Consider the following 27,876-nt stretch of genomic DNA (forward strand, 5'->3'; position numbering starts at 1 on the left):
CACCCGCTCCACACTGGCACGTGGGGTGCTGAGCAGAGACATGGGCATGGGGACCACATCCCCATCCCTGGCACTGTGCCCTCCTGGCTGTGCAGGTGAAGGGTTAATGGTGGACAGGATCCAGGGGATAAATTGGAGCCTTCCAGGATGAAACCAGCAGATTCATGGACCACGGACATGCACTGTCCAGTCCTGGTGCCACCACAGGGACTTGAGTGACCAGCTGCCACCTCTGAGAGGGCACCAGCAGTTGTTGTCCCTGGAGCCAGGAGCCACCATTCTGTGGCGATGCCAACACCCACTGAGGCCCCGCAGCACCAAAACTTCATTATTTTAACAAAATATTTCCAAGCACATTGATTCATACAGCACAGAACAGCCTAATGAATAATTAAATGGCACTTGTCAGAATAAATGAGTAAAGCACGTCCAGGGACGCAGCTTCCACAGCAATGGGTTGTTGTTAATTGCTGCTGTTTGCCAGGGCTCATCCCAGCCGGCAGCCGGCTCCATCCCACCAGGGACAATCCCAGAGTGCCCCTGGTGGGAGCAATGTCCCTGCCTATCTTGCCAGCACATCATGGGCTGCTGAGCACCCCTGCCATGGCATGGGGCACCCCAAGGTGCTGCTGGGGTGAAGTGGGGTGCACTGGGAGGGGATCCCATGGCACTGCTTGGAGCATCCCAGGGCAGGACCTGTTGGCCGGGGCCACCCCAACCACTCACCTCTCTGGCGCACCTGGATAGTCCTCAGGGCCAGCACGTTCTGCTCGTCGGAGAGGAACTGCTTCATCTTGATGAACGGCTCCTTGCCCTTCACCGTCAGCTTGTGCCAGGGCTTGGGCCGTGCCAGGATCTCGCTGACGGAGCCCTGCGACAGCCCCAGCACGTAGTGCCCGAAGACCCGCTGCCCAATGTTGTGCTTCAGCAGCTGCTCCTTCACCTGGAAGGCGATTTCGGCCGTGTCCAGCTGCTCCTCCTCGGCGGAGCTGCCGGCGCTGCCCTCGGAGTTCTCGCCGGGCGGGCTGGTGGCGTTGGTGGCAGGCGCAGGGTGCACGGTGCTGCTTTTGGTCCCAAAGAAGGAGGAGGGGAAGGGTCCCCCGGCAGTGCTCTCGCTCTTGTAGGTGGGCAGTGGGAGGTGGGGGGCCTTGGGGTCCCCTGAAAGCCGCTCGCCCCCCGGGAAGGGGGACAGCGAAAAAGTCCGAGGACCATCAGGGGCCCCGCCGGGGCCAGGCAGCGGCGGGAGGGGAGTGGGGGATGCGGGTTCATCGCTCGGGGCGTGATGGGGGGATGGGTACGGCTGCTCCATGCCCAGCGAATCCTTCCCCGACTCGTCTTCAGAGTGATCCTCCTCTAGAGAGGAATGAGAGAGGGAGACGCGCTAGAGTCCCCCTGGCAACAGCCTCAGCACAGCCCCTCAGTTTCCCCAGGTGACATCCCACCCCCTGTTTTCCCCCCACCCCACCACTGGCTCCAGGCTCCTTCCTGCAGTCAGCACCGGATCTGTCCCCACTGCCCACATTCCCAGAGATATTCCCCTGGGACTGGGGATGCCATGGAACCTGGGGGCCCTACCAGTGTTGGCCAGCAGGCTGGGCTTCTCCAGCAGGTACTTCTGGGAGGGGTAGAAAGCCTCCTTCCCCAACAGCAGGGCCTCCTCCGCCTTCGATATGCTCTGCAAGGAGCCAAGCCGAGATGGGAATGGGCGGCGGAGGCACCGGCGGCAGGGCTGGCACAGCCCGGCCAGCGCGTCGGCACGCGCCACGGCACTTGCCTGGGGAAGGCTGCAGCCAGCAGAGGCCACCTTCATCGCCTTCAGGATGCTGGGAGGGAGACAAGGGGGTGACTCGGTGGCCGCGGTGCTTTGCTGCCGGCAAGCTGCCGAGTGTTACGGCTGCTGGAGCGTTGCCGTGGGTGCCGGCGGCACTGCGCCAGCTGGGATACAGGCAGGCAGCCATGGATGCCACCTAAGCCATACCTCAGCTCTGTTTTGATCTCCTCGTAGTCTGCTTGTGCCTGCAGCTTCTCCTCCAGCTTCTGCAGAGGAGAAGAGGAGGGGAGTCCTCACAGCCAGCTCCCGGTGCACACCCAGCACAGCCGGACCCACGTCCCCCATCCCCGGCAAGCCCCAAGCCCCTGTGGGCGCACCTCGATGGCTTCGTTCTTGGCAGCCAACTGCCCCTCCAGCTCGGCGATCTGGTTGGCAGAGGACTCCTCCAGCTCCTGCAGTGAGCTCTGGAGGTGCTGGATGTCCTTCAGGAGCCGCAGGATCTCCCGGTCCTTGGCAGCCAGAGCTGCCTCCAGCCTCGACCCTGAGCACATGGAATAGTTCACTTTGTCCTGCTGGGAGAAGGGACACTGTCAGCTCCCAGACACCCAACACGAGGACAAGGGCCACCCTTCCCTGTCAGACAGGTCCCCATGGGTGGCAGGCGGTCCCAGAGCTCAGTCCTACAGGATGGGGACCCAGGTGATGGAGCCTTGGGGAGGGACAGACCTTTCCTCTGCCCTTAAAGGTCTCTCAAGTGCATCTGAGTGCTATGGGAGTGCATGTCCCCCTCCCCGTGGGAGGCTGGAGGGCATGGTCAGCGTCACTACCTCAGGGTGGAAACATGCCTTGGGTACTTTGGGCTTGCTCCCCAACATAGTTGGGTGCTCCTGAACACAAAAAGTGCCAAGTGCAATGGGGTGGTCCTGGCTGCTGTGGGGTACACCTGGCTGCTGTGCGGTGCTCTTAGCTATGATGGGGCGCTCCCAAGAGCAATGGGATGCTCCTGGCTGTGACAGATGCTCCCAGCCCTGAGGGGTGCTCCTGGTTGTGATGGGGTGCTGCTGGCCCTGAGAGATGCTGCTGGCCCTGAGGGATGTCCTGGTCCCGAGGGGTGCTCTCACCCCAGCAGTGCCCGTCGGGGAGCAGCAGGCCAGGCGGAGGGAGCTGTTGACGGCCGCCAGCTGCTCCCGCAAACTCTCCACTTCCCTCTGCGCCACCTCCGCTCGCTGCAGGAGAACAGAAAGGGCATCAGACTGGGCATCTGTGGCACATCCCACCCCACATGGGGCATAGAAGAGTCCCCATCCCAAGCGTTCTGCTCCCACTACCAGTACCATAAGCTCCCCTCCACGTATTTAAGCTTCCTGCATCCTAATGCTGGTCCCAATTCCAATCCCTTGGCACTGGTTGCAGACCACCTCCAGGACTCTGCCTTGTTCCACCCAAAAGGCCATTTTTATTTTACATGCAAATTGCTCTTTAAGCCTCTTTTATTATCCACCTGCATTTATTTGTACCTATATTTTCAGAATTAAATAAAACTAATTAAGAGGAATGGACAAGACCAGGAGTAATTACAGCAGAATCCAACATCAGAGCCGTGTGTGTTGTGCCCTAAAACACCTGGGAGAGGCTGAAGGTGACAAATGGAGCCTGTAAGGAGCTCAAAAACACCAGTGACCCCCAGCATGGGGAGGGGGTCACAGCAAGAGAAGGAAACCTGAGCTCCCCTTTGTAGGGATCCCCAGTCCTGGTGCTTGGCAATCCTTTGTCAATTTGGGGACAGACACCCAGCCCACACAGATGCTCACGGTGCTGTGGTGGGTGCAGCACCCTGGGCTCTGCGGGGGGAACCCCATCAGCCCCTGGAAAGTCAGCTCCTGGCTCACCTGGTTGGCTTTTTCAAGGTTGGTCATGATCATGGCGACTTCGTCTGCCCTGAGAGGAGAAAGCAAGAAGTGTCAGCGAATGCAGAGGCACAGACACAGCCCAGGGCCTGGGCAGGAGTTTAGGGATAAGGACGCCACAACTATGGATGTCCCTGCAGTGGATTAAAGTATCTCAGCTCATCAAGCCATTTAGCAGCACCACAGGAATGTCCCAGTGCTGCCACGGGCATCTTGGATCAGCCTTGGACATGATCCGGCACTGCCGGCAACTTACTTGGATGCTGCTTCCTCGTCGTATTTACACCGCAGCTCCAGCAGCTCCGTCTGCGTGGCCTTCAGCGCTGGGAAGAGGAAGAGGAGGGTGAGCTGTGGGGCAGGGGCTTGGTCCCCTGTGGTCACTAGCCCCAATTCTGGCCCCCCTACCTGCATGGAGCACTTTGATCTTCTCCTCTGCCTCCCCCAGCCGAGAGGCCAAAGTGACCTGTGCTTCCTGGAGCCCCCTGTGAGAGATGGGCATGAGGGGTGTGCTAGGGGCACCACAGCTGTGCCAATCCCACACCCCCCAAAATCACACAGAGACCCCTCACTGCATCCCCTCACTGACCCCATCCCTCACTGAAGCCAGAAAAGACCCACCACTGGACACCAAGACACATTCAAGTCATGTTACCCTCTGATGTTAAGAAGTTTATTGCCCCAGGTCTAAAAAAAATTCACTTTGGGCTGAAAATTGTCCCTGATCCCTGTGGCTGAAACCCCTCAGAGGGGGGAATGACAGCCCACCCCTCACCTGTAATTAACTGGAGGAGGGGGAAGCAATCAGGGAAAGTTATTCTGCATTATTTATAGCCTGCACTTGCCAGGAACTTACTCGCAGAGATCTGTAATTTAGGGTTTAAAGATTCCTCATTTGTTTCCCGACGCAGCGTGTTAAGGAATAACAATGAAGGCACCAAGAAAGCTGGGAGCCTCCAAATTAAAAGGTCATTTAATGAGGTTCATCCAGAGACCCAGGTTTAAGCCATTTGTCTGAGCAAAGCCACGTGTCACGGAGATAGCACACGGGGATGGCAGGAGGGACCTGCCCCGGCTCTGCCCCAAAACCACCTGGGACTGGGGATGGATGGTCAGACACTGAGAGTGTCCAAGGTGGTGTATCAGGTTTCTGGGAAGGACGTGACCACTCCCAACCTGAAGGAAAAGGAGCAAAGGGAAGGAGAGATGGACGGACACCCCTGTGCAGGAGCAGGGACAGAGCCCCATGTTCCCATCGTGCCCTGAAACGACCCCATTCCCAGTACTCACGTACTTTTGCTTCTCTGCCTCATTTCTCTGCACCGAGGTCTCTGTGCTCGGCGCTCTGCCGTCGAGGCCGTCGGCTGCCGGTGATGTCCCCTCCCTGCGCTCTGCGGGGGGACACGTGTCACATGGCTGCGGAGGGGACAGCAGCAGTGGCCGCTGGGGACCACGGGCCGGGGGCCAGATCCTGGCCCTGGGACCCACCCTGCGTTCCAGGGGTGCTCAGAGGCACGTGGGGTAGCCCAGCTGGGGACCATGGCAGTACCTTTGGTGCTGCCGAGCTCCGCGTGCTTTTTCCAGGGGCGGCTGAGATCCTTCAGGGGAGGCGGGTTGGGCTCGAGGCGCTGGAGCTGCTGCAGCCGGTCCTCCAGGCTCCGGGCAGCCTCCAGCACAGGAGCAGGGTCTGCGGGATGTGGGATGCAGGGTGGAGCAGCAGGGATGCCCACCACCAGCCCGGGCACCCACTGCCCACCCTCCTTATCACCCAGCCCTGGGCAGCCACTCTCCACAGCCCACTTAAAACAACCCACAGCGTGCCAGGTGCCGTGAGGACATCCCTGCGTCCTGCCTTTCCAAGTGCCACGGGGATACATTGAGTCCTGCCTTTCCAGGTGCCATGGGGATACCCCTGGGTCCTGCCATTCCAGATACCATCGGGATACCCCTGGGTCCTGCCTTTCCAGTTGCCTTGGGCACACCCCCGGGTCCTGCCGTTCCAGGTGCCATGGGGACACCCTTGGCTCCTGCCATTCATTGCCAGCCCCGAGGCACCGAAGGATGGGCAGGGGCCATGGGGGCATCTCCGGTGCCCCGGTGCCACCGGCACGGCCAGTTTGGGCACAGACAATGGCGGTTTGTGCCGAGGTAAGCAGGTGCATCCGGAGCCGTCCGTCTTCCCTCTGTCAGCATTACACCATCATTAGCTGGTGTCTGCTCAGCGGGGTGTGCCATTATGTCTCCCAGGGCTGATGTAATTATACATTGACATAATTAACCCAGCAAGCCCATTAAGCAGGCCAGCTAAAAATTCATCTATAATTATTTGTTGTGTGCATGCTAATGAGTCCATCTGCACTGCCATTGTACAACATGAACAAATTAATTTACAAGTCTGGATTTTTTAATAAGTTCAAGAAAATGCCTCCTATTGAGCCAGGTTAATATAGGTTTGGGGTTTGGGTTTGTTGGGGTTTTTTTTTGAAGAAAAGAAGAGGAAGGAAAATAGATTTGAATTCTCCAGGGTCAAAAAGTTAGACAAACAGGCAAGTGGGATGGAGTTGGGTGTGCTACTGTACGGCACGGACACGTGGCAGGCATCCAAGGGTAAAAGATAATAACTGTGATGGAAAAAAAATCCAACCCCTGGTTTTCTCCACTTGGAACAGGACACAGAGCAGCCCTGCTGCTCAGCGAATCCCTGGCTGAGATGGAAGTGGTGTGGGATAAAGGGCCTGGCACTACCAAGGGCATGCTATGGGATTCAGGGTGTCAACTGCTGCATCAGATGAGTTTGAGGTGACCCTGCCCAAAGACACTCAGCATGGATGGATGTTCCTTGGAAATGAGTGACTTGGAGACATGTTCCCCCCAAATGGGGTTTGGGGGTCTCTCTGACCCACTGCTGCCCTCCCATCCCAGAGCACCTCACTGTGGGGTACAGCGCCTCACCACAGCACCCAGCATGTGGCTTCCCCGCAGGACCAGTGACTGCCAGACCCCACATGTTAATGCCAAAAGCCCCTGGAGAATCCTTCTCCACAGAGAATGTTCTCCCTTCTTTCTGCTGGGCATCATAGAGACCCCATGGATGGATGGAAAAAGAGGTCTGTGCCCAGATTCTGGTGTGGGGTCCAGAGGCAAATGCTGAAATACAGCACTGAAACAGGGACTGAGCTCCAGCTGGGACCCTCCTGGGATGCTCATGGCATCCTTTGGCTCATGGCATTCCTCAGCTCAGTATCCCACAGGCTGGTTTCCCACCCAAGGATGCAGGACCACACCATCAAAGGGAATTGTGGTGATGTGGCACAGCCCGAACCGCACTGGATGCTCCCAGAGCCATTAATAACACCCGTAAGTACCCGAGCAGAGATAACGATACGGGTAATTAAATTCTGTGCTCTGGGGGCTGCAGGGGCCGGGGGTCCCCCCCACGCTCCCCTGCCCTGGGGGTGTTGGCAGCTGCCTCCGTGGGGATAAACACCAGGGCAGGCCCTGCTGGATCCGCACCCGCAACTCCTCTCCAAGCCAGGGTGACCCCCCCCGCTGCTCCCCATTTGGAGTCGACATTCCAGGAGGAAGTGGTGGGGAGAGGAGCTTTGGGAACGGAAAAGAGCAAGTGGTGCTTTGGCTCCGCTTCCTGTGTCAGCCAGGGCAGCGTGGGTACAAAATGCCCGGCTGGATTAATTACACTGTGCTAATGCCATGCTGCCCATCCACTGGGAAACGCTGCCCTCAGCTGTGGGGTTGGCTCTGACACCGTGTGAGATACTGGGGTGCGCCACAAGGGTGCTGAGACTGGGTACCAAACCCATGCCATGCTCATGCCAAGCTCATGCCATGCTCATGCCAAGCTCATGCCATGCTCATGCCTTGCTCGTGCTGCCGGTGAACAAACCCTCCTGCTGCAGGGCTGGAGAGAGGACACACTCAAAACCAAGCACGTCATCTGCCATGGGTGCCATGTACTTCCATCACACTCCGAGCCATGCAGGAGCTCAGGACGCTGCCTACAGCACAGGGGATAGTTCCTTCCTCCATGGATCACATCTCCCACTGGGACAGGTTAGACCTGACACTGCTGCAGTGGTGACTCACCGCTGGCACAGACAGGTGATGGGTGACATGGGAGACACTTCTGCCAAAACAGGACCTTGGGGCACCACACGCTCCAGGTCCACGGTGCAGCATCACCCACCAATGGCACAGCCAGCTCTTGTGGGAAGCAGTGTGGCCCTGCCCAGTACACTTATCTATTGCTCCATACCTTCACCCACTATATATATGTATCTTTTTAAATACATATATAGAACAAATTAATAAGTAATAAATATATATATAAAAATAAGTGCTGCCACTAGCTGGCGTCATTGGCCATTCTTTAGCGGCACTGGCAGTGCTGCAGCAGGATCACAGAATCACAGAATATCCTGAGTTGGAATGCACCACAAGGATCATCCAGTCCAACTCCTGGCCCTGCTCAGGACACCTCAACAATCCCACCCTGTCCCTGAGAGCGTTGTCCAGACACTCCTGGAGCTCTGGCAGCCTTGGGGCTGTGACCATTCCCTGGGGAGCCTGTTCAGTGCCTGACCACCCTCTGGGGGAAGAACATTTTCCTGAGATCCAACCTGACCCTGCCCTGACACAGCTCCAGCCGTTCCCTGGGTCCTGTCACTGCTCACAGAGAGCAGAGATCAGTGCCTGCTCCTCCACTGCCCCTAGTGAGGAAGCTGTGGTTTGGGATGAGGTTTCCCCTCAGTCTCCTCTTCTCCAGTTGAACAAACCAAGTGCCCTCAGCTGCTCCTCATGTGGCTTCTCCTTCAGACCCTTCCCCATCTCCATGGCCCTCCTTTGGATGCTCACTAACAGTGACAGGGACTGGACAGAGGTCCCCCCTGCTGTCCCCATGGGGAGTGGGGTTGGGGATCTTTCCCTGAGCTCTGTGGGCACTGGAGCAGCTTGAGGCACCTGTGTGATGGCAGGATGGGCCAGGAGGAGTTCTGGGTTCTCATCACCTTCTCTGAGCAGGCACAGCTCCAGGGAGCATTTGTATCCCAGGGGACCACCAGCTCATCCCTGTGCCAGGGCCACTTGACCCAGCCCTAGGTGGAGATCTCCATGCCGGGGGCTGAAGGGTGACATCTGCTCCAAGCTGCTGCCTGGCTCCAAGAGGAGCACGAGGCACTCGTGATGCACCCATGGGAAACCCATGGGGTATCCATGGTACCTCCACGGTGCTGTCACCTCTCCCACCAGGGCAGCATCTCCTCTGCCACCCCATTCCAACCTGCTCAAACACATCCACCAGCGCCCTGCAAATCCCTCCACGAGTCAAAGTCAGCCTTAAATCAAATCATCCCCAACAACAATGACATTAATTATGCTTTTAACACATTTTACTGCTTCCCCCCCTTCCCTTCACGCCACATCTGTGTGAACAATATCCAAAAGATTTACGGTTTTCTCCCGTAATTACAGACACACAGCCAGCTCACTTATCAAAATACTTGCTGAGCAATCAGGCTCTGTTACAGTCTCTGCCAGAGATTTGTGTTGACAGCAGCCATTCAAAGCAAAAAATGTCGAATCAGGACTTATGTGGCGCTTGGAAAGTGTTCCACAAAGAGTTCGCCTGTCGAGAGACACGCGGACACGGAACAGACAGGGATGAACCACGGGCGGGAGGATTTGGGGAGCAGGAGGGGAGCAAGAGATGCTGCTGTGGAGAACAGAGAGAGGAGAAGAGGAGGAGGAGGAGGAGGAGTGCAGAGACCACAGGGAAGCAGTTTTGGGGTGTGCACGTGTGTGTATCCGTGTGCAGGCGTGTGCGAGCAGGAGGAGCGCAGCGGGAGAGCATGGGGAGGTGGGGAGGGAAGATAACTGGGTTCTGGAAACCGAGCTGACATTTGGTTCTTGTAGCACAGGAGAAAATTTAATGAGGACAAAAATATGTCTCCCTAATTCCCCTAAGAAATCATTAAAACATTTTGTTATTCCTAAATGTCTGGAAAATGAATTAGTGGCCCTGCAGGAGCCTTTCCGTGCATCTTCAGCCGTTTGCAGCTCTCTGTCCCCGCCATGCCGGGGGACGCTCCGTGCCTGGCGCAAACAAACCCACACAAAGTGGGGAGCAGCAGGAGGGGGGTCCAAGCCCTTCACTGGTCCCTGGCACCAGCTCTGCCAACACAAACCTCACGGCTGCCCCGTGCCTCAGTTTTCCCCCCCCAAGACTTCAAGCAATGACTTCAAGGGTGTCCCCGTGGCTCGTGCTGGTGCTTGGGTTAACTTACCATCAAAAAGACAACTGGGAATAGCCGCAGTGTTACTACACGGGCTGAGCAAATGTATTCCTTTCCTAATGTCAAGATGCATTTGGCTCAGGGGCTGAAACACAGCGATGGCAAAAGCTGCTTCCTCTCCTCTCTTCGGCTGGTATCTCCAGAGCACCATGCGCCGGCCACGCCGGGGACGGGTGCCGCGGTCCTCGCTGGTTCCTCTCGGCACCGGCGCGCGACTCGTTAGGCAGCCAGGTCGCCACCGTGCTGCTTACCTGGAGCTTCCAGCAACTGCTTGTAAACGCTCAGGAAAGCCGTCTCAGCCTCCTTGCTTCTCTTACTAAGTGCAATCACCTGCAGGGAGATGGATAAACGGGTCAGGGATGGGCTTAGAGGAAGGAACTGGCTCTGCCGAGCCAACGGGACCGGTACCACCAGCACCGGCACACGGGTCCCCCCCCACCCGGCACAGCTCCGTGTCCCCTCCATGCCCTGTGCAGCCACTCGCTGCCTTTGGCTAAACTCCTCATGCCGCTGCCATGTCACGTCGCCCTAAATCATTGATGTGCTCTGAGTAAATGAAAATTATAATTTAATGTCAGCGCTTAAATAAGAAATAAAGAAGCCTGGCCATTGTTGTGCTTGCCAGGCTGGATCCAGCCCACGGCCCTCCCCAGCCACCCTCCCGGTACAGTGCTGTGGGTGCAAGTGATGCTCACACTGGAAATGGGATATCTCCACCTGCTCCTGCCCCTGTCTCCCCTCGGCTGTTGGGGTGCTGGTGATGTTCACACCAGCCGGGTGGTGGGGGGGATGGCACAGCACAGCCCTAATAACCCAACAACATATTAATCTGCTGCATGTTCCCATCCAACATTTATGAGCATGAATCATTTACTCCCTTTAATTTTTCAAGGTACAATGACACCTCGGGGCAGGGGCTGCTGCCCACTGGGTCCCCTTGTTACCCCTCCCATCCAGGATGGGGCACTGGTGGGATGTACAGACCTCTGTGTCCCTGCTGCCTGGGCACAGGCGTCAGGGATGGAGGTGACCCATTCCCAGATGGAAAATGTCCAGTTGGTGCCAAACTGGGTGGAGGAAAAGGTGCCCACCCAGCAGACACAACAGTGAAATAGTCAATTAAACCGCTCTTAAGCCGCTGATGGGCTAATTATGAAACAAAGCCTGAACTTCGTGCCTCAGCCCAGTGGCAGCTCCCACATCGGAGCATCTTTTCCCTCCTCCATGCCAGCGGAGCTCCCGGCTCGCCCCGCCAGCCTGGACTGCCATTGCTTGTCATTCCAACCCAAAGCAAACGGCTCATTTGTAATCCAGCAGCCACCTGAGCAAACCGCTTTCTCCTCCCGAGCTCGCAGGCACTGGAGCACAAAGATCATTTTTCTATTGTTAAAATTGTATAAGCCGGGCTTTTTATAGCGGCTCGTACACAAACCTACTTTCTCAGCGCCACGTTTCCAGCAGAGGAGGAATTTGGGAGCTTTTCTCCGGTGTTCTGCAAAAATGCTTGGCTTCAGGGTGCTTTAAAATAATAATAATAAAGTGGGGAAGGGAGGAGGAAGGGAGAGAGGAGCTGGCGGGAGGCACGGCCCGTGTGGTGGAGCAGGACAGCTTTGTGTCACCGGATTTGCCGGTGGCACGTGGCATCCACCCATGGGGAGCCCTGATGGGGGGGCTGTAAGGATGTGGAGACACCACGGTGCTCATGGCATCAGTCCTGTGTGACCCACACATCCCAAACCCTTTGGACTTTACAAGGGAGTGGCACAGCCCATGGGCACAGCTCTGCTACGGGCTGATGGGGATGCCTGGGCCTGCCCAAGCTGCTCTGAAGAGCTTCACCTCCCCTGAGATGGCATCAACCAAATGGTGCAGAGCAAAGATCCAGCCCAAATGTTCCCCATTCCCTCTCTATCACCTGTGCCTGTTCCCTGTGCATCCCCAACCCATGCCAGGGGTAAGGAGATGGCCCAAACTCCAAATCAAGCTGTTCCCACTGAATTTCATTCCTCAAGTCACATCATAGAGACAAAGCACTTTTCAAGGGGAAACTTTGAAGCCTTTCCCTCTCCTCAGCAATCCCGATTGAGATCCAAGTATCCCTCACTAGGAATGTTGTGATTCTGGAGTGGGAAGGAGCCTGCAGCACCCCCACGCCGTGGTCCTCTGGACCTGGTCTCCCCATGGCCACACCCCAGAGGTTCACCAGGGATGGATCCAGTTTCCTCCTGGTTCATGAGAGGGGTCAACCCACCACTAAGCCCAAATTCCTATGGAGCACCCACAGACCCAGTGCATCCCCTTTCTACTCATTAACTACCATCAGCATCTTAACTGGAGCCATAGGATCCTTTCTGATGAGGAGGCACTTGGGGGCCATTCCATCAGACAAGGAATTTGGGGACCATTTCACCAGCCCAGCTCCTGCCCCATCCCCCTGCCCTGGGCTCCAGCTCAGGCTGGCACATTCCAGCCCATGTTGGTGCCAGGGCATCACCAGCGTGGGCAACCAGCAGGATGGCAAGCCAGGTACCCACGTGGTTCTTCCAGAGTCCCACTAAACTTCAAGGAAATGTCAGTAAAAAAGATATGTAACATTTTCAGCAATCTTTTCCAGATGGGGATAATTTACTCAAATGCCACAGGAGATTCCTGCCAGAGCAGCTCCGAGCCCCACACAGGGATAGCTCACCCCAACTCTGAAACTGCTGTTATTTCTAAACACCTGGGAAAAGCCCACATCAGTCCTAAAATCAAGGTTTTGTAATTAAAACCCCTAAATCCCTGCTTTGTCGAGAAGCAGGGACCAAACCCCACGCCCGCATCCAAGAGGGAGATACCACCAGCACCCTGCTAAATAGAGGAGAAAATGGAAATAATTAGGGGAGCTGAGCATCCCTGGAAGCAGCCCTGGCTCTGTGGGGTCAGGATGGCCCCATCCCTGTTCCCCAAATCCCCACGATGCAAATGCATCACATTCTCCCTCTGCCCACAGAGGCGCCGGCAGCGAGCTCTGCCTCCGCCTCACATATCGATGGACTCTTAATTCCCATTTTTCCCCCCTCCGTCTCCCTCCGCAGCGTCCGCAGGCTCAAGGTGAGGCCCGGCAGCATCGCGGGATCGCCGCCGCCTGATAAATTACATTTACGCGCCGGGTCCTTTTCATGGCTGGTGACTTTCCAGCAAAGCAATTATCACTGCAGAATGCGTAATAGCCTAATTAATTACTATTGTCAGGCTGGCCTCTGTGCCATGATTATACCTTCCGAAGCCAACTTTTTAAACATTTGGAAGCAGAAATATTACTATAATTGACTGACAAAATGGTAAAACTCCCCCGGCGCAGCCGGTGCTCCTCCTGGCGCGGCGGCGAGGACCGACCGTCTGAGCGTCCCCGCTCCAAAGGCGCGGGATTTGCATCGCACCGGCGGTGAGTTTATTCTTATATCCACGAGATCAAGTGCAGGATAAGTAGTGGGTTATTTCCATCTAAATACTGGTGGCAGTAAACCACAAATGAGCTCTTTTTCAGCGTAGAGGAACAGCTGTCGGGGGAGAAAGCGGCAGCAGAGACCCCAAATGTTGAAGAAAACTGATGAAAAAATTAATTCAAGCCTTTGCTATTTTCCTCGCCTTTTTTTTTTTTTTTTTTTTGCTGATGTGTAAAGAAGTCGGGGAGAGCGGGAGGGTGGCAAGGGGGGGGAGACTGGGAAGAAGCTGCAGTCCCGGGAGAGGTCTGGGTGATTGGGATGGACGACCCATGTGTTGGGGTCCTTTGGTGCCTCTCAAGTGCTTCGTGTTCAAATGACACCTTAAGTCCATCATGTGTGTGCACAGACCCACTGTGCACCCACAAACCCATCACCTACAGACCTACTGTGCAGCCACAGACCCTCTGTGCACCCACAGACCCATCACACTCACCCACAGACTCCCTATGCACCCACAGACCCATTGTGCACCCACAAAACCATCACGCACCCACAGACCCATCACACACACCCACAGACCCACCGTGCACCCACAGGTCCAGCACACACACACATAAACCCATTGCAGACACCCACAAACCCATCACACACATACAAACCCTTGCACACCCACACAAACACATTGTACACATGCTCACAGGCCCAACACACACGTGCAAACCCACCTCACACACGTACAAAGCTCACTGCACACCCACAGACCCATCGTGCCCCCGTGCACAAGCTCACTGCACACACAAACCCATCACATGCACAAAACCATCACAGGCACCCACAGACACATCACACACTCATTGCACACGAACAAATCCACCGCACACCCACACAGATCCCTCACATATGCACAAACCCACCACACACACGCACACACCCACTGCACACCTACACAAATCCACCACACGCAGTCACTGACCATCACACATGGTCACAGAACAACCACACCCACACAAGCCCACTGAACACCCACAAACCCACTGCACACTCATCACAGACACTCACAAACCCCTTGCACACCCATCACGCAGGGCCAAACCCATCACACACAGTCACAGACCCACTGCACCCCCACACAGACCCACTGCACATGGACACAGACCCATTGCACCCACACAGATCCATCACACACTTGTACAAACCTATTGCACACCCACAGAGATCCATCACACACTTGTACAAACCTATTGCACACCCACACAGATCCTTCACACGTGACCAAACTCCTCACACACATCCCCAGACCCATTGCACACCCACATAGACCCTTCACACATGACCAAACCCATCACATACACCCACGGACCCATCGCACACCCACTGCACGCCCAGACAGACCCACTGCACACACACAGAACCTTAACACATGGCCAAACCCATCACACACATGCACAGACCCACTGCACACACACTCCACACCCACACAAACCCATCCCACACACCACAGACCCACTGCACACCCACTCCACACCCACAAAGCCCCATCCCACACGGCCAAAGCCACCACACACACCCACACAGACCCACTGCACCCTCTGCTTCCACAGCCCCCCCCCCCACTCCTCCAAAGGCAGGAGCAGCTCCCAACGTTTTCACAAGGCCAAAAAGCAATGCATGTCAGAAAGATCAATAATATAAAAATAAAGCCTGAGAATTCTAGTTAAAGGGAACATCACAGAAATATGTTGTTCACGTCCATGATTTGGAGATTAAAAAAAAAAAAAAGAAGGGGAAAAAAAAAAAAGAATCAATATAAGTTCTTCAGATGATGTTATTTCTAATGAGAAATACACCGAGACTGCTGCAAATAACTGCTTAAAAGAAAAAAAAATGCATTAATAATTTACTTTTTAAAGCATGGGATCCCAAACGCAAGAAAATTGCTGCTGGTTCCTAATTTTGTTGTAATAATTCCTGACAAGTTCAACAGTGCTTTGGCAAAGTTCTTGGGAGCAGAGGCAGAGAACGTTCAGCTCATTAGGTTATTTTTCCCCCCCTGTTTTCCACAACATCCTGACACTGTCGGCTCCAGGAGAAGGTGCCCAAGTTCTTCCCTTGCTCTGCACTGCAGGATTTCTTGGGCTGACCCCCCAAATCAGCACCAGGGAAAATATTTCAAGCTTATTTTACCACTCTCAGCACCATAATTTAATCCACATTTTTCACTGACTGCTTTAGTTGGTTCTTTCCTTAATTTTTTTTCTATTTTTTCCCTTGAATTTATTTTTTTAGTGCATTTGCTGACAGTTGGCAACTCCAAACCATCTGCCACCAACACACCCCCCAAAACCAAAGTCTTCAGCATCCAACTCAACGAGGACCAGGCTGTCTCCTGACCATCACCAGGAGAAGGTGCCACCTGGGCAGCCTAATTCCCAGCAAGGCCAGATTTCTTGCAAGCTCCCAAAATTATTTTCCTGGAAAAACAGTTTCCTGGAAACGTATTTTCCTGCAAAAATATACAAAATTTCCTGGGCAGAGGATACAGGCAGGGATGCTCAGGCTCTGCCTCCCTGGCATGGATGATGTGGGGTGATGAGGGGGTTCCCAATGGTCCCCGGATTTGGGATGGAGCTGGAATGGAGTCGGGATGGCCCCGCACCCCGAGCATTGCAAAGTTTCACCTCCCATTTAGCAGAACAAAACTTTTAATTTAGATGTTTTCATCTATCTATCAGAGTGAAAAAAAAATAAGTTTAAAATAATGACTGTAATAAATGAAGGTAATTAATTGTAGTTTGTTCCTTTACTGTCTAGTCAGCTTAATTTTACCTTTTCATCTAATAATGAGAAAATAATTTTTGTGCTCTGAGGGTTAATGATATGTAACTGCAAGAGCTGCTAATTGCATGTTGCAAACTATTCATCAAAATCCCCATCTGCGCTACTTGATTATGTTTGCTAAATTATTGCTTTGAATTATCTTTCATAAAGCAACTTTTGTAATTAGCAGGGCTTTCGCTCTGCTCTTTTCTCTGGCACAAGGATATTCAAACTTTGTCCCTCTCAAGCTGTTGCCATTAAACTGCTTTTGGGGAGAGAAAGGAGCTGCCCTTTAGTTGATGGAGGGGGGAAATAAAAGTTGGGTTTATCCTCCGTGGTTACAATTTATTCTCCTGGTCCTGCTACTCCTTTCTTGAGGAAAAAAATTACATAGGAGCCAAAATTATACAGGAGGTGTATTTGGGAATAGCAGAGAAATGGCCCATCCACACCTCCCCCAGATTAATATTTAAAAATTATATTTTTTCCCCTTTTTTTCCTCCCCATTTAGAGGGAGAATGTTTGTCATTCATCACCCCACTTTTATGGGCTCCTTTCTGTGATGCAGGTGATGCAGCACTTGGCCCTCCCTGGTGGATATTCATGGGGAGAGAGGAAAAGTGGGATTTGAGGGGGAAAAATATGATAGGAGTGGGTGCAGATTTTCAAAATTTGAAAAAAAGGGGAAAAAAGAGGAAAAAGAGGGGAAAAGGGGAGGGAAGGGATGAAAAAAGAAAAAAGGGGAAAGGAAGGGGAAAAGGTGAAAAAAGGAGGGAAAGGTGGAAGAGGAAGAAAAGGGGGGGAAGAAAAAAGGGAAAAGAGGGGAACAAAGGACAAAGAGAGGAAAAGAGGGAGAAAGGGGGAAAGAAGGGAAAAGGGAGAAAGAAGGCAAAAGAGGAGAAAAGAGGTGGAGGGAGGGGAAGAGGAAAAATAGAAGAGAGGGAAAAGGGGAAAAAGTGGAAAGAGAAAAGAGAGAAGAAAAAGGAAAAAATATTTGAAAAGAGAAGGAAAAAAGGGAAGGGAAAAAGGTAAGGGAAAAGAAGAGGAAAAGGGGAAAAGAGGGGGAAAGGGGGAGAAGAGAGTCCTGAGCCCCAGTGAGCCTGGCTCCAGGAGCAGCACACTGGTGTCCATCCCGCCCCTCCCAGAATCCCAACCTCAGGGGAGCAGAATCCACCTTTCGGGACAAAATCCTCCAAAACCTCTCATGTAAAAAATTCCCTGGAGGGAGGAAGGTGGCAGAGCTGGGGAAGCAGCTGCTGCCGTGCTGGGAATTACATCCTGTTTTCCCTCACAGCCCCATAAATCCCGAGCCACTTGGGCAGAGGGGCCGGCTGGGCTTCCCGAAGGACATTGCTCATATTCCTGTAGCGGATCTAATGAAGACTATTGGAAAAAATGCAGTATTTAAAAGACTGAAAATGTATTCCTATTGTTATCACTCTCTTTTATGTGTTTATGCACAGAGCATCGGAATGAATCAATACTGGATTGCCCTATAAATAAATGAGCATATCCGTAAACCCAGTAATAAAATGAAGTGATGAAAAATATGGAAATCAGTCACATTTGTGTAAATCCACATATTGTTTACTTTAATATTTTCTTATGCAGTTCCGTAGCTCCAAAGAGACAGATTTAAAACCAGGTAATGCTCAGCAGATGACAGATCCTAATGTGTCGCTGCTGGCGAGCTCGGAATACCGGCAGCTCTCCCGGGATTTCCATCCAAGCACATTAGAGGAGCAGAGGAAGCAGCCCCTGAAGAGAGCATTAAATTGCCAGAGAGAAAAGAGGTGCCCTGAAGTGCCATGTGACTCTTGAGGGCATCAGGGACCAAAGCCAAGGCATCTGTGGAGCCTCCAGGGATGTGGAGCACCTGGGGCAGGATGGAGGATGGAGGAGTGGGATGCTTTCTGTGGCAGCATGGTAGGATGGGACCATGTTGTCCCACCCTGGTGCTCAGCTCCTCCTCAGATTCCCCACTGCAACCTAATCTGGGAGACCCTGGACATGTCATGGCATCTGCTGTGCTACTGCCTGGTCACAACATGGCATCTCCTGGTCACAACATGGCATCTCCTGGCCATGCCATTGCCCCTCCCAGTCATGCCACGGCATCTCCTGACATCATGGCATCTCCCAGCTACACCATGGCACATCCTGGACAGACCATGGCATCTCCAAGCCACACCTTGGCATCTCCTGGCCACACTATGGCACCTCCTGTCATACCATGGCACTTCCCAGCCACATCGTGGTATCTCCCAGTCACACCTTGGCATCTCCTGGCCAGTCCATGGCACACCTACCCCACTCCTTCCCTTGCCTGGAAGCTCTCCAGGCAGGACCACCACCCCCGTGTCCTGCAGGGGACATCAGGGAGCTCACTGGCAGCAGTGCCCTGCCCACCCCACCTACAAGGCACAAGGACCAGCCAGGGAGCCAAAGCAGACGGATTTTATCTGCTGCAGAAACCCTTCAGGGACTGGGGACAATGACCTCCTACCTTGGCCACACCACGCCACGTCCAATCTGTCTCTCCCAGGGCTCTCCCCATTTCAACCCCCCAAGATCTGGCATGTTGGGAAGGGTCTGGGATCACCCCCAGGACCGTGGGGGTTGAGAGTAGGTCCTGCTTCCCCACCCACCCCTCCTGTGAGCATTCCCACTACCACTGCCAGTTTTCCCTCCCACCCACCCAGGCTGGCAGAAACACTCCATCCCACACAGCCTCCAAGAAAAGCTATTTTAGAGTTGCTCTTTTTTTTTTTCCCCTTTCTCGTCTTTTTTTAATCCGTTTTTTTTTAACAAACAACCCATCTCCCCCCATCTGGGCTGTGAGTTGGGTGCCAGCAGCTCCGCGCCGAGCGCTCAACGTTTGCTTTTTATAAATGCCTCGCAACCCAAAGTTTCCTCCCTTGCTGGCAAGGATGCACCCAGGTGGATATCACATCCAGGAGGATGCTGCATCCCTCAGGAAGACCCTTTCCTCCAGCTCTGCCCGTCCACCTGGAGGCAGCGAGAGCCAGAAACACCCAAATCCCAAGGTTAGGGGCTCAAATTTGTCTTTGTGGCTAATTAGTTTCCCTTCTGTTAGTCCCTTATATCTAGAGACCCCAAAAATCTTGTTGCTGGGGAGGGAAATCCACCGTCCTGCCGAGTTAATTCCCTACCAGCAAATCTCCTGAACCTCAGGTGCATTTTTCTTAAATTCCTGACTGAGTTCAATTAAATGTTTATGAGACTCTGCCTTTTCCCCCTTTCCACTGAAGGAACAGCATCAAGCTCCTTCTGGAATAAAACAATAACAAAAGGTGGAGGGAAAAAAAAGAAAACAGGGGAAAAAATAAAATCAAGGTGGTTTAGGAGGGTTGGGGTTTGAAATTGGAGGAATATGATTCCCCCAGACTGGTTTTGCTCTGTGTTGCGTTGGCAGCATCGACAAGGGGGTTTATATGAATAATTGAAGAAATTCTGTATTCCCTGCAAAAGAAAAGGCAAGCAGAGAGGGTTGTTGAGATAATCAGGAGCTCGCTAATCAATATTCTCAGCCCCAGCCTCCTCCTCGCTTCTCCAAAAGGAGCAGTGCCATAAGCTCATCAGTAACTGTAAAAAAAACATCGCACTCCGAGTGTCAAAATAGTCAAGCACAGCATATTGTATTGCCAGATTTCCCTCCCAGTCCACCCCGGTGCCAGATTCCATCCATCAGCAGGGAGGGAAGCCGTCCAACGCTGACTTACTTACGCTTAAGTGTTCATAAATAAGGTTTTTAAGATATAGATGGCTTTTTAATTTTGGTGGAATGTAGGAAAAAGAGAAGAGAGTAAAAATGATGGGGTTGATGCAGTGGGAAGCGACCTCTGGGGTGCTGCCTGGTAAATCCTGCAGCCTGGGGATATCCCAGCGCTTATCTGGGTTGTACAGTGGGGAAAACAGCTGGAAAAAATTTAGGCTGGCACCAAAAATTGTGGCAAAGGCTTTGTCTGATGTGGAGATATAGCAAAAGGACATATTCCCGCTATGGAAACCTCATTAGACAGTCTAATTACTGCCCTGCAGTCGGTGGGAAGACACTGACGCCATCAAACCTGAGCGGGGGGGTGGCTATTAATTGCTTTTTGATAAATTGGGGGCCGAGGTGCCGGTGCTGGAGGTCAGGAGGCGTCTGCTGAGGCTCAGCTGGGCTCTGAGATCCAGCGATTCAATCCCATCCCCAACTCGCCCAGCTCCCAAAATGGGCACTTTTGGGGCAAATTGGCTTTGCGAGAGAAGGAGCCTCTTCCACAAGGATCAGCAGCTGGTCCTGGCTGCAGGACCTGCAGTTTGCTCCATCCTCATGTCCCACCAAAACCTCAGGGCTGGGACCCCTGCAGAGCCAGCCCTGCATCCCAGCACTGCGAGTTTTAAGCCGTGGCTGCCTGGATCATGAGGGATTTGGCTCCTTCCTCTCTGGCATCACCAAAAACCTGCCAGGCCGTGCCACGGTGGGATGTGGGGCAGGAGACCCAGTGTAGGACGGTCACCATCACCCCTGCCAGACAGGTTGTGGGTGACCCCAGCCATCAATCACCCCTCCCCCTATGTAAATCCGTGATGCCAAAGATGTATGGAGCCAATTACCAGGGGTCACTGCCAGGTGGAAAATTCAGACAACGGAGCTCCCGGTCTCCGATGAATTTGTGCAAGATTGCAAGTTACTGCCTTTTATTAGACAATATAAATATTTCACTGTTATATAAAAAAATATTGGCGAGAAAGCAGATAAAGCCGGGTCCTGTGTGTATACAGAGAAGCAGGGAGTGAAAAACGGTCGTCAGCATCTTTTTAACGGCTCTGGTGCAGCACAGGAACGTGGGATGGGAAGGGTTTGACGACCACAGTGGCACAGTGAGACCAGGGGATCTCAAGGATCCCCATTCCAGACCCACTGGGACCATGCTGGAAATGGGAGGGATGCCGGGGGCACAGCCTGGACACACGGACAATGGCGTGGTCAAAGGGGTTTGTGCCACGTTCCAGCCACGATGGAGAGCAACACATGGGATGCAGCAGCAGACAGGGAAACCTTGGAAGTTCGGCACCATTCCCAAGAAGCAGATGCTGTTCCCAAGTCTGTGCCCACCAGAGGATGCCCAGGGGGATCAGGTCAGGAGCAGCCTCACCATATGTATCAATCCCAAATGCATTTTCCTAAGTCTCCCCCAACTTGTCCTTCTGGGATCACATCTGTCCCCATCTGCAGACTCCTGTGCCAGCACAGGACACTCTAAATTTCACGTTCACCAACACATCAACCTTCCCTGTGACAATAAAGCTGGAGAAAAGAAAAAAATAAAAAGCCTTTAGGAATCGATACCTCTTTCTCTCTCTCCCTATATTTTATTAAAAACTTTAGCATCAATATTAATGTTTAAATCCTCACCAAGCTGAGTTTAATTACCTGTAAACTGCATCCACAGCTACGTGGACTTTGCTCCTCGCTGCGGTAAATAAGGCTGAGAAGGAGCAGTGCCAGCACCTCCAAGAATCCCCTTCCCATCCCCACAGGAAGGGATGTATCCAATCCCCCAGCCCTCAGCACCATGCAGGGAGAGGATGGTGGGTAATGGAGCTGGAGCCACGACCTGGTCTGGGCATGGATAGAGCCGAACAGAGAAGAGGGAGATGAGAAAAGGGAAAAAAATGAGATTCTAGGAAGAAAATGATGCGTAAATATAAAATATCTGGGGCTCTTGCTGCCAAAAGGAATCTGCTTCCAGCCACTACATGAATCACAACATTTGGGAGGGGGGGGACGAGGGAGAAGCAGTTGAATGGAGTCCATTAGTGGCTGAGGACGATGAATAACTCGCAGGCAGCAGGAACCGCTCCCGAATGCCGGCGAGGTCACGGATGGCTGGCATGAAGGGCTGGGAGCTGTCGGAGAAACCAAGAGGGCTGGGACCAGATCCCACTTAACTCCCACCAGCAGCCACCTCCTCCCTTTGCCTGCTGTGCCAGAAAAGAGGAATACAAGCTTGTTGTGCTTTCCTGCCTGCTCTGGCACCCGCGGGTACACAGCAAGTGGCACAGCAGCCGGAGGGAGCAGGGGTAGGTCCCCACTGCTGCCACTGGTCACCCCAGGGCCCACCCCAGGGCCACCAAAGACCAGGGCACAGATGCCGAGTGCAGGGTTTCGGCATCTGAAATGGAATCAGGGTTTACAGTGTGTTATCAGAGGAACCGTAATGGGATCGCACAGAGGGCAGAGATTTGAGACACGAATCAGATTCCCATTCCCAGGGAGCCAGGAACAGGCTGTGTTTTTAAAAAACCCATCTATTCAGGGATGTTATTGCATGTGCTGGTGCTCTGGAGTTTTGCCATCCTGCTCCTTCCTGAAGGCCAAAGAGGGGCTGATGGAGGGGGCCAGCCCAGTCCTGTGCTCCTGGACCCCACAGCCCTGCAACCCACCTGGCATCCCTCAGCCTCAGCTCCTCCCAGCCAGCTTCAATAAGGCCCCTTCCCTGCTAGATCCATCCCAGGCAGCTTCCCAAGGCCAGGGTTGGGACGGCGGCGGCAGCGTTCGAGGGCTACACTTCCACAATAATATTCATTTCCATATTCATTCCGTGTTTATCTCGCAGATGTACGGAGCCATTACAATGGAGAAAAAAGAGAACTCGGAATTTGTTCGCCAAAGATATTCAAATTAGTTAATCAAGAGTCCTTTTATCACGTGTCTCCTGTACCAGCAGCAACTATCCATCGAGATAAATGATCAGCTGCTAATAACTGATTACACTGCAGCAAGTGTTTTCTTATCCCCATTACCACCATGTTTAAAGACATTTTATAAATTTCTAATTATTGTAAATTGTTTCTCCTTTGGAAAACATCTTCCCATAGTCATCAGCTGTCAATTTGCCCTGAAAATCTCTCTCTGAAATGAGCTCATTGCAGGATGCTCGGGTAGCAGAGGAAACCCTTCCAAGCTCCTGGCTGGTGGGAGGCAGCCCAGACGCCTCCATACTGGGGCAGGGGGGGACCAGGATGCTCCTCCATCCCTTTATAAGTGGATCAGAATTGAAAATAAAATAAAAACATCCATAAATTGGATCAGTTCTGGACGGTGCTGCCTTTACCCAGTGCATGAGGCCAAGGTATGGTGGAATGGGCTATTGCTCCAAATGGATTCACTCTCCAGAGAACCACAAAGAAATAAATAAGCCAACAGCTCTTGGCAAGCAGGAGGCACCAGCTCGTACCCACACCGGCATCTGAGGGCAGATCTGGGTTTGGAGAGCCCTAAATAAGATCCCGCTGGCTTTGTGTGTATTTCACCAGTGAAAGCTGAAATAGTTGAGAGGGTTTGAAGCCAACCAGGACTTTAAATCCAGCGGCCTCGAGCCGCCGCTCTGGCTGATTTCTGGGCCCCATTCATTATTGCAATCAATCAGCTTAAAGAAAAACAACCACAAAAACAACAATAAACCACCCTCTAAACTCTCTCAGGCACTTTAACGGGTCTTTCCATCTTTCCCAGCCATGACCACAGGGCTGGAGCAGCAATCCATGTGCCATGGGCCAGGCTGCAGCTGGGAGGGTCCATACTGGGCACCTCAATGGCACGGGCAGAGCATCCATGTGCTCCTGGAAGGGAGCTGGCATGGAAGGAGCACTCCTGGGATGGTACCAGTCACCCATCCCTTGGTGATGGTGGCTCCGCTGGTGACATTTGCTGCCCAGGGATGACCAGGACAGGCACACCCCCACCGTGCCCCGGGGTGTTAGCCACACCCTGGAGATACTTGCCAGGCTTTGGCCAAGTGCCTCCTTACTGGAGCTGATTGAGCCAAAGCTGCAGGAGGCAGCGGTAATGTGGAGATATGGGATGGAAGGAGGAGGAGGAGGAGGTGGAGGAAGGCTGCCCAGGATAACCTCCCTGCAGAGGATCAGGGTGTCCAGCCAAGCACGTTCTCCGGGCAGAGCAGAGCCCATGGCTGCCAGGAAAGGGAGGAGCAGCCGGTGGGACACGGAGCCTGGCACAGAGCAGCCAAGGTCCTTCCCGGCTCCAGGGGGGCTCAGACCAGGGGAGGAGACGCCGCAGGCACCAGCCATGCCATTATACGCTTTATTGATGCTGTTCTGAAGAAAGCTAATCAATATATTAGATTTCCCAAAGAAAGAAAACACCAGCTGCCAGCAGCACAGAACTCCTGCGCCGCTGCGGTGCATTTTTCCATCAAGCCCCGGAGCCGAGCATGTCTGAGCAAGATGAGGTCACGTTCAAGAGGAGACCTCCTGCTCCCCTCAGCCACCAGGTCAGGGCCAGGGCCACGGCCACCGCTCTGCCACATGCCAAAGCCTGAGTCCCCCCGCCTTGGTTGAAATTAAAACGTGAAATTCCCCAAATATCTTGCACCAGCATCCACGTGGGATGCAGGGAGAGAGCCCAGATCCAGCAGGACAAACCCAGCCTGGTCCAGCAGGGGTCCCCAGGGAACCCCAAGACTTGATGCTTCTGCATCCCTGTGTGGACCCACAGCTCCCAGAGCTCATTTGGGTTTCATGAGGGTTCCCACAAAGCCTTCCCCACTGGAAGAGCCATCTTGGAAACTGCCCTTTCCCAGCCACATTTCCCTGCAGAGCCATTCCCACGACACTGATCAGCCCCATAGTGGCCACTCAGCCACATGCCGGCACTGGAGAGAAACCGCAAAGTATCAAACCAATGGATGCACTTGGGATCCTGGCACATGGAACCTGGAACACCAAAATGTGGCACTTGGTGTGCCGTGCTCCCCACTGCCCACACCCCACCACTTCTGGTGGTGACCATTCCTTAAAGCACTAAAGCCCATGCTGTGGCAGCTGCAAAAGCCATTTAAAAAGGACAGAATAAATCCACGTTGGACCAGCAGGAAAGCAGACTGACGTCACAGGGAATTGATTAGTGCTTTAATAGAATTGGATCATTGGGAGGGCTGCAGACCCTGTTTCAGAAACCCAAATGTTATGCAGATTCACAGTGAAAACCCTAAACCAGGGCATATTTATTTAACCGAGGCAGAGTAAATGTCCCACATTTCCCCAGGATTATCTGAACCATATCAGATATAATCCAATGATCTGTAAAGTGATTATACCCAACTGAATATACGAGATCTCTTCTGGTAATGCAATATTTCATCCAGCTGCAGACATTAGGAGGAGGCAAACAAAGGAGGAGATTTAATAAGTGGAAATAAAACTATAGGCAGAGATAGTTTTAAATTTTTCTTTTTTTTTTGTATCGCATCTAATTGCAATCAACAACAGACATCTGACACAGTGACAGCATCAGCAAAATTGCTGCTGAGAGCACAGAATCTTTGTCTAAAAATAATCAGACATTCAGCGCACCACTGTTTGTTATAATGGTAATCGATGCTGGAGGCTTTGAATTCCATCAATTTATAGATCTGCTCTGTTCTGCCTGGTGATTGTGTTCTGCACACATCCCCTCCCGCCCGGCGCTGCCTGCGCCGGGGCACTGTGTGATTAAGATAAGCTCAGATTCCTTTCATACATTCCTTATCAGCTCTAATTCTCCACCAGGCAGAGATGTTCACAGCAGTTAAAGATTAGTTCAGCTTCTCAGACGCCAAATTTGAGGGTATTGATCAATAAATCAAATCACGGCAATCAATCGCCCGATCCAGCGAGTCTAGCCGATGCATTATTACTGGCGCCTTCCAAGCTGAGGCTTTTTCATGGGTTTCATCAAAACGCGGCTTCCCTGGCTCCCCGCCAGCTCCTGGGCTGCCTAATAGACTCCGCAGCAGAGGAGCTCCAGCCCAGCAGAAGAGCAATAAATCTCTCATCAAACAGCCGATAGAGAAACAAGATGAACATCTGTTTTGCTGCAATGAAACTCCTGTGTTCTTCAGAAGCTGCAAACCAGGTCTGACAGACCACCCCAAAGGCAGCTTTTGCCTTCAACAAAGCAGCAAAGCAGAATATTTGCCGGTTATTTCAATCAGGTAATTTAAGAAGACTTTGCATTCTCCTCTCTGCAGCTGCCGGAGCTTTACAGACAGGATTCCTGCTCAGTCGATAATAAAAGCCATCCTGGGACCCTGTACTATGAAGGCAATTTTATGATACCCATTATGTGGCAATGTAACTTCATTAAAAGCTGTTTATTCCCTCTAAGCATTTTAAGCACTTTCCCTCACCCATAAAGAAGAGCCTCTCGGTGCACTGGGAAGGTTATTTGTGCCGAGAGCTGTTTTAGGGTATCTCTCAGTGGGATGAGGGTCGTGCCGGCAGCGGGATCCTGGCAAAAGGGCTTCTTCTCCTGGCGGGCAGCGAGTCAGGAGCTGCTGAGAGGCAGCAGTATATTATTTTTATGATACACTCCCAATGAGCCTTGTTTACTGGAGATCTGTTCAGGTGACATTTATCATGCCACCTTCTTTTATAAATTAATATGGACAAGTGCCTCAAAAATCCACCTTCCCTGCGAGGACGGCTTGGCTCCTCTGCACACCCATTTGCTCTTCCATTTGGGATAATTCAGGGTGTCACAGCCCTGAGAGCTTAATTTTCTGACCCAATGTTATCATTCAGCATCCAGAGATGGAATTGAAGCCATGGCAAAGTGGGAGCCAGACCCCATCCTGCAGCCAACTGCATCCCTGCAGAGATGCTGGAGTCACCTTGCTCCAAAGGAGGGACAAAATGAAATCCTTCAAAACAACCAAGCAACCCCTAAATCTCAAATTTAATGCTCCTTATTCCTGCTGGAACAAAAAAAAACCAAAAACCCCCTGAGAGTTTGGTCCCATCCCATTCTTCATAAGCACAGCCAATAGACCAGGGACGGGTTGGGGTCAACTCTCCCAAAAGCTGCCAAAACAAATCCCACATGGAGCTAAAGAGTTAATCTCCCATGGCAGGGAGGGTGTTTGCCTCCAGATGGGATTTAGGAGCCCTTTCACCTCTCCAGGTTGATGGAGCAGGTGGATCCTTGAGCTGCCAAGGTGGCCACAGTAACTGGATGTTTGTGCTCCGCCGATATTCAAGAGTCAACGAAACCCCCCGTGAGCCACCTCCCGGTCTAACGATGAGTCCTCAATCAGCCAGTGGCCTGGGAGAAATTATCCCTAAAGCAGGGCAAGCCAGTCCATACTTCCAAATTCTACTTAAAATAATGTGAATCAAAGAAGAAAAGAGGCAGAGGATGAGAGAGTGAATGAGAGAGAGAGAGAGAGTGAGAGTGAGAGAGAGAACCAATGACTCACAAAAAGGGGGTGAATCCCTAATTTTTTGCTCCTGGAGAATTTTCTCCTCCAGCCACCCAGGTTTTTCCCATTGCACAGAGGCTGTGATGTCTTTAGGGAATGGACTTAAAGGTCTGTTTAGGAAGGACCACCACACATCGCTCCCACATCCTCCTGAGTTAACACTCCCCAAAAACACCTCCAGGAATGCGCTCAAAGGACGCAGCTGCATCTTTAGCAATTAATAACCAGGATAACTACTGGTATGAATATCCATGTTTCAAGGAAAAGAGAATTCCCTTCTTGCTACCTTCAAAAAAAATCACCTTTCTCCAAATAAATGGATGCAGAGACTTGCATGGCTTGTGGGAATAACATAGGGCAGGGCAGGATCCCATGCTC

General features: G+C 52.8%; 1 protein-coding gene across 7 annotated transcripts in view; it reads right to left on the reverse strand.

Annotated features, from left to right (window-relative positions):
• CUX2 (cut like homeobox 2) overlaps window positions 1-27,876 on the reverse strand; it is a 66,091-nt gene that overhangs the window by 6,881 nt on the left and 31,334 nt on the right. For 2 of the 7 annotated variants that reach the window (XM_027689515.1, XM_027689514.1), the window contains exons 2-12: window positions 9,972-10,310; window positions 5,225-5,362; window positions 4,970-5,066; window positions 4,084-4,160; window positions 3,935-4,001; window positions 3,661-3,709; window positions 2,893-2,997; window positions 2,149-2,343; window positions 1,979-2,037; window positions 1,576-1,823; window positions 727-1,353 (exon numbers count right to left, since the gene is read on the reverse strand). In XM_027689515.1, coding sequence (XP_027545316.1) covers window positions 727-1,353; window positions 1,576-1,823; window positions 1,979-2,037; window positions 2,149-2,343; window positions 2,893-2,997; window positions 3,661-3,709; window positions 3,935-4,001; window positions 4,084-4,160; window positions 4,970-5,066; window positions 5,225-5,362; window positions 9,972-10,131 — 1,822 coding nt within the window. In that variant the 5' untranslated portion in view covers window positions 10,132-10,310. Of the gene's footprint in view, window positions 1-726; window positions 1,354-1,575; window positions 1,824-1,978; window positions 2,038-2,148; window positions 2,344-2,892; window positions 2,998-3,660; window positions 3,710-3,934; window positions 4,002-4,083; window positions 4,161-4,969; window positions 5,067-5,224; window positions 5,363-9,971; window positions 10,583-27,876 lie in introns of those variants that run through there. The other 5 variants (XM_027689517.1, XM_027689518.1, XM_027689516.1 and 2 more) reach the window with 4 other exon arrangements.

The sequence above is a fragment of the Neopelma chrysocephalum genome, unplaced genomic scaffold, assembly GCF_003984885.1.
Source record: "Neopelma chrysocephalum unplaced genomic scaffold, ASM398488v2 Primary Assembly neopelma1_77, whole genome shotgun sequence".
In the NCBI taxonomy this organism is placed as follows: domain Eukaryota; kingdom Metazoa; phylum Chordata; class Aves; order Passeriformes; family Pipridae; genus Neopelma; species Neopelma chrysocephalum.